This window comes from Myotis daubentonii, chromosome 17, assembly GCF_963259705.1.
Source record: "Myotis daubentonii chromosome 17, mMyoDau2.1, whole genome shotgun sequence".
Taxonomy (NCBI): domain Eukaryota; kingdom Metazoa; phylum Chordata; class Mammalia; order Chiroptera; family Vespertilionidae; genus Myotis; species Myotis daubentonii.
Genome location: NC_081856.1, coordinates 19,846,802 through 19,862,993, shown reverse-complemented (window position 1 = coordinate 19,862,993; position 16,192 = coordinate 19,846,802). Strand labels below are relative to the sequence as shown.

Here is a 16,192-nt window from a genome sequence, read left to right as displayed (position 1 = left end):
GAATACTAAGAAAGTGAAGGACCCTCTCTTAACCTCAAGGGTGGCTCTTTTTTATTGTTACTGTTTTTAATAATTTCTATACCCTTGAGAATTCCCATTTGTTGACTTACTATTATAATACTTTCCTTTAGTTATTTAAACATGCTTTCCTTTAGCACTTTTAACATTTATAATAGGTGATTTGAAGTCTTTACCAAATCCAACATTTGGATACATTCAGAGACAACTTTTTTGACTGCTTTTTCCCCCCTGTGCACACATCACACTTTCCTAATTCCTTACTGGCTTGTAATTTTGTTGTTAAATCTAGAGATTTTATATAATCCTATCTAATAAAGAGGGGATATGCTAATTGACCCTCACACCATTGTAAAAGATGGCAGTGTCCACAGCCAATAAGGAGGGAATATGCTAATTGACTGCCCCACCCTCAAAAATGGCAGTGCCCACAGCCAATAAGGAGGGAATATGTTAATTGACTGCCATGGCCTCAAAGATGGCAGCGCCCACAGCCACAAGATGGCAGTGCCCAGTCCCCCCAACCGCCCAAGGCCGCCCGAGGCTCAGGTAACCAGGGGCTGCCGAGGCTTGTGCTGCCGGCAGTGGCAGCAGCAGAGGTGTGATGGGGGCATCGCCTTCCCCTGAATGTCGGGTCACCTCCTGCCCTTGAGGGCTCCCGGACTGTGTGAGGGGGCAGGTTGGGCTGAGGAACCCCCTCTCCAGTGCATGAATTTTCATGCACCGGGCTTCTAGTATTTATATAAATATTGAAGCAACTCTGGATTCTTACCCTTTGCCCCTTTAAAGGCATTGTTGCTGTTTTGTTTATTTCTGTTTTTGTTTTATTCTACTGTTTAAAATGTGGCCACACACAAAAAAATCTAAGTTAATATGTGGTTTCACAATATTTCAATTGGGTATCATTAGTGTTATACCTGAACAAGCCAGCCCAGTTTCTAACAAACAAAATTGTATAATCATTTTCTTTTGGTTGAGTACTCTTTAGTTTCACACTTTCATGTTGAGAGAGAGAGCGAGAGCGAGAGCGAGAGAGAGAGAGAGAGAGAGAGAATGTTGACCTAGGAATACGTCCCATGGAGTACTGAAGATAAGGGCTGTCTACAGTCATCTGGTTCCTCAACATCAGGGTCTAAACCTATCATGACAACCATGGCCTCCGGAGAAATCCCGAGACCTGTTATAAAGTCCTTCAAAGTTGGAAACCTGTCTTCATTCTGACCATGTTATTTACCAGCTTCACATGAGAGGATCTGAATGCAAATACCACTTGGGAGAGGCTCTCCAGAAACCCTTCAGTCATCAAGGAATTAACAGTGGCCATCCTGAGATGGCCAAAGATCCTCTAAGACAGAAGGGCCTGGATGCCATGCAGAGCACGAGGTGGCACTGTGGAAGGAGGGAGAGGCTGGACTGTGAGTAGAGCAGAAAGCTGGATGGAGGACTGGGTCACAGACAGGACTTCATAAAGGTCTGATGCATTTTTTATACTTGCTGATTATCTACTTTGTGTGAAGCACTGGGCTGAAGAGAGCTAAATAAAATGTCCACTTTTTAAAAAGCTCATACTCTTATTAAACTGAAGTCAGGACAGATCAGTGTACAAGGTGAGCTGTTCTAAGAGTTAGTCCTGGGCTGTAACTTTAAGGACTAATACCATAGTTAAAAAAGTCAAATCAGTAGACAAAATGCTGCAGCTAAGTGGACTCAGGAGGCAAGAAAGGTTAAATGGGATGCCAGGTATCCTAATGATACTGATATTCTAATCATATTCATCAGTATGATGAATGTACTCCAAGAACTTTTTGAAATGTATCAGTTCTGCATGGTGTGTGTGAAAAGAATTCATAGTGATCAATATATTTTGAGGCAGTGGTCTCAACACTTGTAATGCATTTATTTATTAAAGAGGCCCAGTGCACAAATTTCATGCACGGGGGGAGGGGTCCTCAGCCCGGCCTACACCCTCTCCAATCCAGGACCCCTTGGGGGATGTCAGACTGCTGGTTTAGGCCCGATCCCACATCAGCAGTCAGACATCCCTCTCACAATTCAGGACCAATGGCTCCTAACCACTCACCTGCCTGCCTGATCACCCCTAACCACTCTGCCTGCCAGCCTGATTGCCCCCAATTTCCCCCACCCCCTGCCAGCCTGACTGCCCCCAAATGCCACCCTTGCAGGCCTGATTGGGGTTGGGGGACCGATTGGGGGTGGGGCTGGCCATGGGGAGGGGCTGTGGTCAGTGGGCTGGCCGGCCATGCCCCTGAATGGGGTGGGGGGTGCCAATCAGGGGCCAGCAGCTTGGGGAAGGAGCCATGGGTGGTTGGCTGGCCAGCCCTGCCCCTGATAGGGGTAGGGGGGCCGACCTGGGGTGGGGCCAGGCAGGAGGAAGGGCTACAGGAGATTGGCTGACCAGCCCTGCCCCCTATTGAGATGAGGGGATCAGGGGCAGGGCAAGCCTGGGGAGGGGCTGCAGGAGGTTGGCTGCCCAGCCCTGCCTCCTATTGGGGTGGAGGGAGTGCGATCAGGGGCAGGCAGCCGCAGGGAGGGGCTCCAGGCCTGTTGTGGTGGGGCAGGCTGATCAAGGGAAAGGCTGGTGGGGGGGAAGGGAAGGGGTGTTTGGCTGGTCATCCCGCCTTTTTTTTTTTTTTTTTTTTTGCAACTTCACGAACTTTTATTTGTGGTGCCTGTGCTATGTCTCAAAAATACCTTCTCCCCCTGCCCAGGACAGTGTTGGGGAGGGGGCAGCAAAAAATAAAAGACGTCCCTCCCTATTGCACATGGACCCTATATACAAGCCCACCTGGCCCAGGACGGTGGGATGCTTGGCACATTCTCAGATCCCTGCTCAGGGGCTGGAGGGGTGACTGGTGGCAGCACATGTTAAAGGGGACCTCTGGGTGGCCACTCTGGTCCTGGGTATTGGTCCTGGCACTTCCTAGTCCTCGGTTCCTTCCTGGTCCTGCCTGCAGCCCTGGTCCCCCTACCTGGCTCAGCCTCCTGTCTCCATCCTGGCCTCAGATGGCATCCATGGCTCCTGGAGGCTCTGTCCTCCCCTCCCAGCCTGTATGTCCCAAGGGGAGGCTATGGCTTCTCAGAGACTCCCCCGCAGCCCTGTCACTCGTGTTCACATAGGGGAAGGGGTGCGTGTGACAGAAGCAGCTGTATAAATGCGGGTGTAGGGGCAAGTCCTCCGGGGTCACTTGGACAGTTTGCTGATGAAGACGCGGATCAGGGCCGTGCTCACCTCCTTGAGGTGCTGGTTATCAGCCGGGAGGTTGGACAGGCCCTTCAGCTCCTCTTCCAGCCTTGCACTCCAGGGCCCTGAGCTCAAATCTCGCCAGCTCCAGGAGGGCCGGCCTTTCTGCAAAGCGCTCCTGCCTCTGCATGGTGCGCTCCAGCTCCACCTTTAGCTGCTCCAGCCGCAGCGTGGTCTGGGCCAGGGCCTCGCGAAGTCTCTCATTCTCAATGTGCAGCTTTGTGTAGAGCTTCCTGAAGCCTCCCTAGGGCTCTTCCGATTCGGGCTGGGGTTCTGGGTTTAGGTCCTGCTGCCTCTGGAGGGGAAGGGCTGGATTCTGGGCTGATGTCAGCTGGCTTCGCCTCCTCCCCCTTCGCAGGCCCTCTCCTCTCCTCGCCAATTCTGCAGTGCTCCCTGGAGGCCTGCGGTCCCTGCCCCTGCCCCTCAGGCCCCTCTGCTCTCTGGGCAGGGCCATCAGAATTCTCACCCCCAGGGACTTGGGGCTGCCAGGAAGGGTCCAGGCTCTGTGCACCCTGCTCTTGATCGGAATGGGAGAGTCCAATCAGGGGCAGGCCGGCAGGGGGCAGGGGCTGCGAGGTTGGTCGCAGGCCCCAACCCCTGATCAGCGGGTTTGCTGGCTACAGTGGGCATTATAGGGACCGGCCCAATCAGGGCCATCCTCTGTGGGTTTGTGTCTCCACTGGTTCCAGCCTCAGCAGCCCAGCACTGCGGGGCTGGAGTTGGGGTCTGGACCCCCCGTGGGCTTGTGTCTCCGCTGGCTCCGGCCCCAGCAGCCCAGCATCACGGCCGCAGGGCTAGGGCCTGGATCCCCCTGCGGGGTTGTTCTCTCCAGCTCTGGGCTGTGCCTGCATGTTGTTCTCTCAGGCTCGGGGCCGAGCCTAGCCTCTCCTTCTGAGCTGGTCATGACCATTACAGCATCCTGACCTAATTTGCATATTATTTCTGTATATATAGGCTAGAGGCCCGGTGCACAAAAATTTGTGCACTCAGGAGGGAGGGGGGTCCTCTGCCCGGCCTGTGCCCTCTCACAGTCTGGGACCCCTTGGGAGATAATGACCTGCTGGCTTAGGCCTGCTCCCGGGTGGCAGAGGGCAGGCCCAATCCCTAGGTGCAGCCCCTGGTCGGGCTCAGAGCAGGGCCGATTAGGGAGTTGGGGCACCACCCCCTGTCATGCACAGAGCAGGGCGGATCGGGAGGTTGCGATGCCACCCTCAGTCACGCTCAGGGTAGGGCCGATTGGGGGGTTGAGGCACCGCCCCCTGTCACACTCAAGGCAGGGTCGATGGGGAGGTTTGGGCGCCGCCCCCTGTCACCAACAGAGCAGGGCCGATCAGGGGGTTGGGGCACCTTCCCCTGTCACTCACAGAGCAAGGCCAATCAGGGGGTTGGGGCACTGCCCCCCGTCATTCACAGAGCAGGACCCATCAGGGGGGTTGGGGCTCTGTACCCTGTCATGCACAGAGCAGGGCCAATCAGGGGGTTGGGGCGCTGCCCCCTGTCACACACAGAGCAGGGCCGATCAGGGGGTTGGGGCACCGCCCTCTATCACCCACAGAGCAGGGCCGATCAGGGGGTTGGGGCACCGCCACTCTCACACTCAGGGCAAGGCGGATGGGGAGGTTATGGCTCTACCCTGTCACACACACAGCAGGGCCCGTGGAGGGTGGGGTTGGGGCGCCGCACCCTGTCACACACAGAGCAGGGCCGATCAGGGGGTTGGGGCGCTGCACCCTGTCACACACAGAGCCGCAGGGCGATCAGGGGGTTGGGGCGCCTTCCCCTGTCACGAACAGAGCAGGGTGGATAGGGAGGTTGTGGCCCCGCCCCTGTCACACAAAGAGCCGCAGGGCGATCAGGGGGTTGGGGCGCCTTCCCCTGTCACGAACAGAGCAGGGTGGATAGGGAGGTTGTAGCCCTGCCCCCTGTCACACAAAGAGCCGCAGGGCGATCAGGGGGTTTGGGCGCTGCCCCCGTCACGCTGATCCCGGTGCTGGGAGGCATATTACCCTTTTACTATATAGGGTAGAGGCCTGGTGCACGGGTGGGTGCCGGCTGGTTTGCCCTGAAGGGTGTCCTGGATCAGGGTGGGGGTCCCCACTGGGGTGCCTGGCCAGCCTGGGTGAGGGGATGATGGCTGTTTGCAGCTGGTCACACATCCTTCAGGGTGGGGGTCCCCACTGGGGTGCCTGGCCAGCCTGGGTGAGGGGATGATGGCTGTTTGCAGCTGGTCACACACCCTTCAGGGTGGGGGTCCCACTGGGGTGCCTGGCCAGTCTGGGTGAGGGGCTGAGGGCTGTTTTCAGGCTTGGGGTGACTGAAGCTCCCAACCGCTCCTTTTTTTCTTTTTTCTTTTTTTTTATTCTGGGCCAGCTTTAGCTTTGAGGCTTGGCTCCAGCTCTTAGGCCTCCGCTGCTGAAAGTAGGTTTCTGGCCTTTGCTTACAATGTTGCGATCCTGCTGGCTGAAGCCCGGCGGACTAAAGCAGGTTTCTGGGGTTTTGTTTAGCTTCTATATTTGTTACATAGTTGCTTAGAGTTGCAGCTCAGAGGCCTGCAGCAGCAGGCGGGGAACGTTGGAGTCCTCCGTCACTGAAGCAAGCAAGCCTCATGTTAGTTTCAAGCTGCCTGGCTGCCGGCTGCCATCTTGTCTGGCAGTCAATTTGCATATTGCCCTGATTAGCCAGTGGGAAGGGTAGCGGTCGTATGCCAATTACCGTGTTCCTCTTTTATTAGATAGGATTATAACAGATCATCAAAAAATGTCTTTTCATTGTAACATTAATGCGATGTTGTATTTTATCTCAATAAGCCTACAGTAAAACTGGTTTCATTATGTGATGTTTCACCACAGTTCCAAGAACCCATCAACATAACATAGATAAAATTAGGATTTAAGACAAGGTTAAAATAAAATATAAATAAAAATCTAAAATTTTATTTTCATATCTTCAATGGCTTTTCTGAATTGGCCCACTTGAATCCTGCTCTAACATATCCTAACAATTAAAAAGACAATAAGAACACTGGTTTTGGGAAAATGAAAATGGAAAGCCTTGTCAAAGTTATTAAAACTGCGCCTCAAATGGAAATGAGCTGAGGCCAACCACAAAATTCCTTGGTCACTTCCAGAAAGTTTTTCTGAAAATAGATTTGGAGTATTCTCAGTGTGAATAAAATAAAAGTGCAAGTGTTGGTTCTATGCAGTTCAGGTAAACTACCTCTTTTATCTTCAAATTGACCTCTTTATGTTAATATGAGTGACCTGGTGCACAAATTCATGCACACTGAAAGGAAATTAATTAGAAGGTGGCTGGCGGGTCGGGACTGGGTGAGATGGGCTGGACATGTCCTGGAGCCAATCTCCTGCGGCCCCTCCCCGGCCAGCCGTACCTGGGGTGGCGCCGTGGCTGTAAGGCATCTGCAGAGTGAGTGGGATCCCTCTGGCAGGTGGGGTCCCTAGGCCTGGCCTGCAGGGATCGGGCAAAAACCGGCTCTCTGACATCCCCTGAGAGGTCCTGGAGTGCAAGAGGGCACCCTGCAAAGTTGCTGTCATACAAGGTATGGAACACAAACGCAAGTATGCAGTAAACCAGATTCAGGGCCAAAAGTGCCCCAGCAACAACATAGCCCATGGCTGAAGGTGGAATCGTGCAGCCCTGTGAGAAATTGGGCTCCCTCCTCTCTGGTTTCGGGATGAGTCACTGCAGCTCGGCAGCTCCTGCGTTGAGTGTCTGCCCCCTGGTGGTCAGTGTGTGTCATAGCTACCCGTCGGATGGACACTTAGCATATTAGCCATGTATAGAGGCCCGGTGCACGAAATTTGTGCACTGGGGGGTGGTGTCTCTCAGCCCAGCCAGCACCGTCTCCAATCTGGGACCCCTCAGGGGATGTCCTACTGCCAGTTTAGGCCCAATCCCAACCGGCAGTCAGACATCCCTCTCACAATCTAGGAGTGCTGGCTCCCAACCACTCACCTGCCTGATTACCCCTACCCACTTCTGCCTGCCAGCCTGATCACCCCCTAACCCAGTGATGGCGAACCTTTTGAGCTTGGCGTGTCAGCATTTTGAAAAACCCTAACTTAACTCTGGTGCCGTGTCACATATAGTAATTTTTTGATATTTGCAACCATAGTAAAACAAAGATTTATATTTTTGATATTTATTTTATATATGTAAATGCCATTTAACAAAGAAAAATCAACCAAAAAAATGAGTTTGCGTGTCACCTCTGACACACGTGTCATAGGTTCGCCATCACTGCCCTAACCACTCCCCTGCCAGCCTGATTGACACCTAACTGCTCCCCTGCCGGCCCGATCACCCCCAACTGCCCTCCCCTGCCAGCCCAATAGTCCCCAACTACCTTCCTCTGCCAACCCGATCGCCCCCAACTGCCCTCCTCTGCCAGCCCGGTCGCCCCATCTGCCCTCCCCTGCTGGCCTGGTCACCCCTAACTGCCCTCTCTGCCAACCTGGTCGCCCCTAACTGTCCTCCCCTGCCGGCCTGGTCACCCCTAACTGCCCTCCCCTGCTGGCCTGATTGCCCACAACTGCCCTCCCCTGCCAGCCATCTTGTGGCTGTGGGCACTGCCATCTTTGAGGGTGTGGCATCAATTAGCATATTCCCTTCTTATTGGCTGTGGGTGCAGCCATCTTTGCGACTGCGTGAGGATCAATTAGCATATTCCCTCTTTATTGGATAGGATAAAGATTATAAACCACCAAAAAAAAATCCTTTAAAATCTTTGTAAGATATAAATTATCTTCAACAATGTAAAGATTTTAGAAAAGCTACCTAAAATGGGTCCTATTTTCCATTGTTCTTACTATAAAATTTGAGGTATTATTACATAATTAAAAATATTTTAAATAATTTGCGTGGGGAGAGAGACTGTGCCAATTGCTTTCTCGGTGACAGTACTTTTGCCAAGTACTTTATATGGTCCTGAGCTAGAGTTTGGTCGACTCAAAACTTCAAGGAATAGAGTAGGCTTTGCTGAAACTTAGTTATCCAGATAATTTCTTTTTACCCAAATGCTACCCTGTACTACTTTTGTCCTCTCCTCCCTCTAGCTACCATTTTCCAAAAACACAGCCATCCCTACCAGCAGGTGGAGGCATGGAGCAGTAATTCAAACTTCCTACTCAAAATTATAAGCAGGAAACGCTTCTAATGTCAACCACAAGATCAGTGACCTTAGAAAGGGTATACCTGCCAGCAGCCAAATGAAGCCCTGGGAGCTTTGAAGGCTCATCCACAAGTGTGGCTTCTGTTCCTGTCCTCGTATGTGATCCTATACACGCATTAACACACTGAACGCAAACGTATCGTTTATCTGTGAGTAACTTTCAGAAAGGCACATTTGGTAGCAATATAAAAATCAACAGTCTATGTTACCTTTAGGCAAAAACAGGTCATTTAAATGTGAAAAAGCACACTCAATTTTCTACCAATTCAAATTAATCATAAAATTGAACAATATATAGGCAGAGTAAAAGTTTTGAGTTTTTATATTGGAAGTTAATTGTTGCAGTTTTCTGGAGTGGCCAAAAGGACTGTAAGAATCTCCACCTATGAAAAGAAAGGAAATCACTTCTCCTCTGATCCTTTTTGAAAAGTAAAAGGGCGGGGAGGAGGGGCGATATTTACACTAAAATATTAACAGAAGTCTTATCAAATTGCCTCAAAGAGAATGGGTGGTACCTCTCCCGCTTTCTACCCAAAGTGAGCCCCTTAATCCTCTAACTCCTGCATGAAAGGGCTTAATATCTTACCTCCTGCAGGACCATTATGTTTACAAAAGAATTCTCGTGTAAACAGTATGTGCAACTGATGGAACTCTAGACACAGCAACAAGGCAGCAAAATCTGGGCAAATTACATCCTGTAGACTGTATTCATGATAACTTACAAACTAGCAATCTGAGTACCCTACTCCTCAAATAGGACTACACCCCAAATACATTTACATTTTTTGTTTGAGCATATAATTTGTAACATAAACATATATTAGTTCAGAAATAAAAGCCAAAATACAGTAGTATTAAGTTTAAATCAAAGTATGAAGTGTTTCTGAAAACGGAAAAATGAAAGCAAGGTCCCAAAAGAACAAGTCTTTGGGGAGGAAGGTCTCTGAACAGAATCACTCCCCTGGCAGTCTCCCACCACTCCCAGACTGTATTCCACCCTGGCTCTGAATGCAGACTTGTGAAGAGGCAACTCCTCGGGTAACAGTAATTTGGAATAGCGCACATTTACACACTGATATCAGATATATAAGAGCCCTTATAAGTGAGCTCAGGATATGCAAATGATATTTCACAAAGAGGAAATGCAAATGCACAAAAACACTTCAGGACGTGTATGGGCTTGCTGACTGCAAGTTAAAACTAACTCCGTGTATCACAGTGCAACTATTAACACAGTAAAACATTTATATAAATGCTCATAAAATACAAAATAATGTTTGTTAAATAATTATATAGTATTATAATCTAATAACATATTGGAGATGAAAGAGAGATGATCATTTATCTTGGTACTGTAGAAGGATAAAGCATTCCAGAAAGCCAAAAAATATTACTAGGTATTGACCCAACCTAGTGATTCCATTCTAAAGACTTTGTCATACATGTTTTGTGTACAACAGCAAGAGCCTGAAAGTAACTAATGGTCAACCTTCAGAGCATGTTTTACTGATAGATCAACATTAGGTCACTCGTAAAGATCATTAAGTAACATTATACATCTGCTCTGCCAATAGAATAGCCACTATTCATGTGCAGCTAGTTGAGTAAAATTGAATTTAAAATTCAGTTCCTCTGTCAAACTAGCCACATTTCACGTGCTCACCTAGCTATACGGGGTGGGCAAAAGGTTTACAGGTGTTTGTATGGAAAATAACTAATATAAGAGTAAACTTTGTCTCTTGAACTCATAACTGTAAAAAACCTACTTTTGCCCACCCTGTATATGGCTAATGACTATTATATTGGGTACTACAGCAAACATTTCCATTATCCCCAAAAGTTCTGTTGGATAGTGCTGAACTGCATATCCTCCTGCCACATACACCCATTTATCTAGAAACACCTCCTTAACCCTCAGGCCGTGGCCTGAGCCTCGGCTAGTATTTGAAGCTTCCTCTGATTTACCCAGGAAATTTAGGTATATTTTCCCAGCGTTTCATCAACACCTTGATAACGCCAATACAAAAACTGCATCACATATAATCATACCCTTTTCCCCATTACAATCCTGTAAGCTTTTTGAAAGAGGAACCAATTTTTATCCGGGTTTTGAACTGTTCTGGAACATACGTATAGGACCTTCATAACCTGTCATATACTAAGAACATTGCTAAAGACAACACAGATGTACACTATGACGACATGTGGAAAGAAAAACTTGGGTAGGTTGGCAGGCTCACAAGTGATTTTTAAAAAAAACCTACTAATTCTTTACCTCTCTCAGTACTTAACACAAGGAGCCTCCTTCACAGAAGGTGTTCAGTAAATATTTGTAGAATAGTTTCTGTATTTTAAAAAAAGACACCAAGAGTGAACCTAATGTACACTATGGACTCTGGGTGATAATGATGTGTTAATGTAGGTTCAGCAATTGTAACAAATGTATCGCTCTGGTGGGGGATGCTGATAACAGGGGAGGTTATATATGTTTGGGGTCAGGGGGTACATGAAAAACCTTTGTGCCTTTCACTCAATTGTGCCGTGAACTTTGAACTGCTCTAAAAAAAAGCCCAGCCTATGAAAAAGAAAAAAGATAAATTAGAAATCAAATTTAGCTTATTATATTAAAAGCATGTTTACATGTTAGACCCAAATATTTTATTCAATAATAATACATATATAGATTTATAGTAAATTTTGAAAATGAAATCTCAAATTTCTAACCCAAATAAGACTTGTTTCCAGTGCATAGAAATTTTGGCTGAAATAATCCCAGGTGCAGTGCTTTGGTTGCCATCAATATACTAATCCAACTTCCATACTTTACTAATTAAGCACTTACCTATGCAAAGCACTGTGGCCACAATGGTAAACAAGACAGTTTCTGCCCTAGCAATATTTTTTTCCAAATAAGAACTTTATCTGCAAGGTAAGTCTTCAAATCCATCTATCAACAATAGATTTCCCAAAATGCCAAAAACAAGCTTCTTTCATTATCTCTATTTTCCAAATAATTTTTAAAAAATCTTATTAACCATTTGAGAAAGTAGTACATGACCTGGTTTAAAACAAAACGTTAATGCCTCATTTACTTGGCATCCTAGGGAAAGCTGGTGTTCCACATAAATGAATTTTCCAGATAACTGACACTTGTCCATTTAATATCAACACTTAAATTGTTTGGCATGGAGAGCATTTTTAAAAAACAGCACAAATCTTTAAACTTTAAAAAACAGGCTCTATCTATTTATATTGTTCTAATAACTGTGCTGTACAACAGGCAAGCCCCTACACTATATGTCCCCAGGGTGCCTTTGTAAAAAGTGAGGCTATGAAGAGTTTTTCTTCAGATCCCACTGCCTTCTGGTGTGTCAGCTGCCAACTCTGTCCTATCAGTGTGAACCTGACTCAGCCTCCCAGCCCCCTTTCAAATGTGCTGCTACTTAGAAAACAAGTTTGTCAAAATGTTGCCTAAAACACAGCCTTTGAGAAGTTCGACAAATTTATTTTGGTTGCTCAGTCTTTTATGTCCTGAATCTGCTAAAATCTAGTTACAAGTTCCAAACCAAGTTTTGGATAAATAAGTCACTCCTATATCTTGATTACAGTCCTTATATTGTTTTTATATTTAAAATTGATGTCAGAAACAACTTCATTACCTATTCACTCATTCAACAAATATTTAAGTATCACTATGAGCTAGGCTCCAATATTATGGTGAAGAATTGAAAAGATTATTAGTTTTGAAAATATTTTAAGATAGAAAAAACCTACTACAAAAAAACCCCTAGTTAATCCTAAACACACACACACAACACAGATTTTTTTTAAGTCTTTTAAGGGAAACTACACACCACCTAAATTTTTAAAATATCTGTGGGTTCTTTAGACTTAGAAACTGAAGATTCCAGGGTAAAGAAAGCTTTTAATTTAACTAAATATTTATTTTATAGAGCTCTGAATAAGATCCCAACATTTTCTTTTTTTTCTATTACAAATTCCATCTAGCTAAAGACATCACCACCAATATATGCTTTTAGTATTAAGTGATAGCCTCAGTCTTGGTAATGATAAGCATACCCATTTCAGCATCATAGTAGGTTTACCATCATCATTTTAATGTTGAGCAACATTAGGAAAGTGTTAATTCAGGAAAATTTCTGTCCAAATTTTCATAAGTTCCAAGGGTATAGCAATTTTTCTTCAAGTTTTAAGAGTGGGTAAAATATGGTGTGACTCTACATAATCTGCTTTATCTGCCACAATCGTATTTTTTACATTCCATTACCCATTAAAACCTAAGGCTGGGAAATGAATCAAGGAGTGCAACTTAAAACTGGTCTCTACGGATTAATTAAGACATCAGGTAAAACCCCTGGCATCAGCCTTACTTGTTTTAATTCCCATGAAATCTCTCTTCTCATTCACATTCTCCTCAGGGAGCATAAGTTAACTACTCATATTTTAGATTTTATAATTGATTAATTATTGCCTTTATTATTTAGACTGAACCAGAAATGGGTATTTGTCATGTGCCTGCTGATCCGAGAAAGTAAAATATTTAGAAGTGAAAAAAGTTAGTAACATTTAAAATCTTCAATTACTGCCATTAAAAACCTTTTTCAACAGTGCATTAACACCTCTTCAACTTTCATTTTGCAACCTAAAAATGCTTTAAACAGTACTATAAAGGGAAATCCTGACCCAACTCTCAAAATAACAATGTGGTGGTATCTAAAATGTCACTTAATATCATCGTAGTTTTTACAAGTTGGCTCTGACCTCATGAGTATATCACCTTGAACTATGAAATAAAAACAATTCAGAGAAAAACCCAAATATAGGCTCTTGCTCTCTCTAAAAGCCATTTAGGCAAAGAAACGAATGACAAATATTTACTGAGCACACCTGTTATAAGCAATATCTCTACCAGGTGCTCCACACTACCAGTTTAAACACACACACACACACATATCCCGCTCGAAATATATACAATATAATTAGAGGGAGAAAAGGTATTAAAATATATTAATATGAACCAATAGAAAAGGAAATACATTTTTTTATTAAAAAGTGATCATGAACATGTAACGTTCTGGCAGCAGAAATGCAGGGCACTAAAATCAAATTTCAATAAAATTCTTTTGGCTTCCCTCTTTGAAATCTGGCAATCAAAATTAAAAATCAGCAAGAACTAAGAAGTGGGCCAACAGCATCACCACAGCAAAAAAACAACAACCCGAAATCCTCAGGAGCAACTGGTTTTGGACCATTGAAAACAAAGTTTTTCCGTGAGTGCTCATCAATAGCTTCTCTCCTAAAATCTTATTAAATTAAAAACAACGCCGATCCCTGGCTCTCAACTTTGCGGTAACCGAAGCTTCTTGGAAACGCTCTCGCTTCTCCGATCCCGCTTAGGGGTCCAGCTACACGCGCGGGAGCCTGGAGAGCAGAACCGGGAGCCGGTCTATTGTTCTGAGCACCGCAGGTTCATCTGCGCACCACGGGGCGCGCGGGAGCTGGGCAGGCGAGGCGCGAACCCGGCACAGGTGTGTGCGTTTGCGTGTGAAAGGGGGGCACAGGTGTGCAGGGCCACAACTAAGGAAGACAGGCCCAACTTCCAGACCGAGACCTCGAGCAAGGGAGGGACACAAAGTCATTTCTTTAACCCTCTGCTCAGGGGTGTGGAAGTGGGGACCGGGGAGGGGCTAAAGGGCTCCCAGAGCCCACCTGCCTGGAGGCCGGGCACTGAGAGTGGACAGTCCCGAGGATCAAAGAAAGGGCTCCCCCATCGAAGGGCCAGCCTGGAAAGCTTCAAACAATGAGCAACGCTGGGTCTGGGTGAACCGCGAGGGCTGCGAGTGTCGCGGAGGTGAAGCCGGGTGGGAAGAGAGAAACAAAGAGAGGAAGAAGCCCCCCAAGAGTGCGCCCCCCACAGCGACGGCAGTTTACCTGGGAGAGCTGCCGCGGATTGGGGCAGCCGAAGAGCGCGGAGCTGGAGCTGAAGCTGATGGCTCCTCGGCGGCTGAGGACGTGCTGGGGGACCGGCCTGTCCAGGGGCAGCACCGGCAGCTGGTAACATACTTCCATTGAATACGCCCGCCCTGCCCCGGCCGCCGGCCCCTGCGCTCGGATGGGGCCGCGGCTGCGGGGCACCGGGCCGAGGCGGGGGAGGGCGGGCGGTGGCGGACCCCGGGCCGGGAAGCCGCGCTCACGCCTCCGCCAGCCGAACGCTGCGCCCGGGCCACCAGCGGAAAAGCGCCTCGGCGGCCGCGGCGACAGTTACCAGGACCCGCGCGCGCCCGGCTCCGCGGTGCCGGCGGGGGCAGCCCGGGCAAAGTCGGAGGGGGAACCCCGCCGCCCCGGGGGTCTGACGCCCGCAGGAGCGGAGCAGCGGCGGCGCCAGGGCAGAGCCAGGCGAAGCCAGAAGGGACGGCTGGAGCCAGCGTCGGGACCCGGGTGCGCCGGGCTCGGGAGCAGCACCAGCTCCGGCCCCGCCGCCAGCCCCTCCCCGCCCCTCCCCCGGAGCCTGACTTCACTCCTCCCGCGGCGCGAGCCGGCGTAATTCACACTTTGCAGCCGCGGCCCCTGCGCCAACCACGGCCGCCGCCTCCGTGACGTCACGACGCCGCGCCGCGGGCCCGCGCCGCCGCAGCGCCGGGAGACGGGCTAGCGGCCGCGGGTGCGAGCCGCCTGCCTCCTGCTCGGCGCCCCGCGCTCGGCCCCTGCCCCTCGCGGCGCGCACCGCCGTCCTCCCCTGCCGACCTCCGTCCGCAGCCCCCTCGGCCTCTCCCCCGGCTGCTCCCCACCCCAGGCGCGTGCGCACGAGGCCCCGCCGCGCGGGGACATTCCCTGATTGCTCAGCTCCGGCGATCGAGGGCGAAGGTGCGGGGCGGGTTCAGCCTGCGCGAGAGGCGCAACTCGGGCCTGGCGACCCCAGAAACCCGAAGCCCGTGGCGCCGCCGCAGCGCTCAGCCCTGGCCGCGGGGTCACTGCCGTGTTTCCCTCCTTGAATTCCCATTCTTGGGCTTTGCTGGGACCGCTGCGGCAGTGACGTCAGCGTCCCGCGCGGGCACCGTGCTCCCGGCTACGTCACTGCCAGTCCCGGGGGGGGGGGGGGGGCCGGGGGGCAGGCTGGGGCTCCCGCGCTTCCCTGGCAGGTGCGGGTGCCGGCCACGCGGAGAACTGGGAGCCGATAATGCGGGGGTGAGGAGGGGGCGTAGGGGTGGAGGGAAAACAGCGAGACTGAGAAAAGAGTGCCCGGGAAGATGAGAAAGGGTGCTATTGAGAAGACAAAGGAGAAGAGGAGGTAGCTTGCCCTTTGACCAACTGTTTGTTGGCGTTGGTTTGTAGAAAGCATGAGAATGTAAAGAACTCTTGGCCTGGTTTGTAAGCTGGATATGTAAGTTGCAGGTTCGTTTCTTCACGTTTCTCCTAGAACTGTCAAAGCTTTTCAGCTGCAACACATTGTTCCAAATGCGTTCCAGCCTCAGGACGTCAGCAGGAACCAGCTCTCCCCTGCTGGCAAAATTGTTAATTTGGCTCTGCGCTCAGGGCACCCACCCTTCCACTTATCTGCTGTGACTAGCCACTGGCAAGGTGGGAAGTACTGCATAGCTATTACCATGCGAGCGGTACTAAATGCTCATGGTCCCATAAATCAACAAATGTCTGCAAGGCGTTTTATCATCTTTCCGTGGCATCTGTTTCCTTTATATCACTTT

At 49.1% G+C, this 16,192-nt stretch overlaps 1 protein-coding gene across 3 annotated transcripts in view; it reads right to left on the bottom strand.

Annotated features, from left to right (window-relative positions):
- PDE7A (phosphodiesterase 7A) overlaps positions 1–15,225 on the bottom strand; it is a 96,530-nt gene extending 81,305 nt beyond the window's left edge. Inside the window, exon 1 of one of the 3 annotated variants that reach the window (XM_059673027.1) lies at positions 14,421–15,225. In XM_059673027.1, the coding sequence (XP_059529010.1) occupies positions 14,421–14,558 (138 nt within the window). In that variant the 5' untranslated portion in view covers positions 14,559–15,225. The remainder of the gene's footprint in view (positions 1–14,420) is intronic. The other 2 variants (XM_059673028.1, XM_059673025.1) reach the window with 2 other exon arrangements.
- Positions 15,226–16,192: the final 967 nt, after the last annotated feature.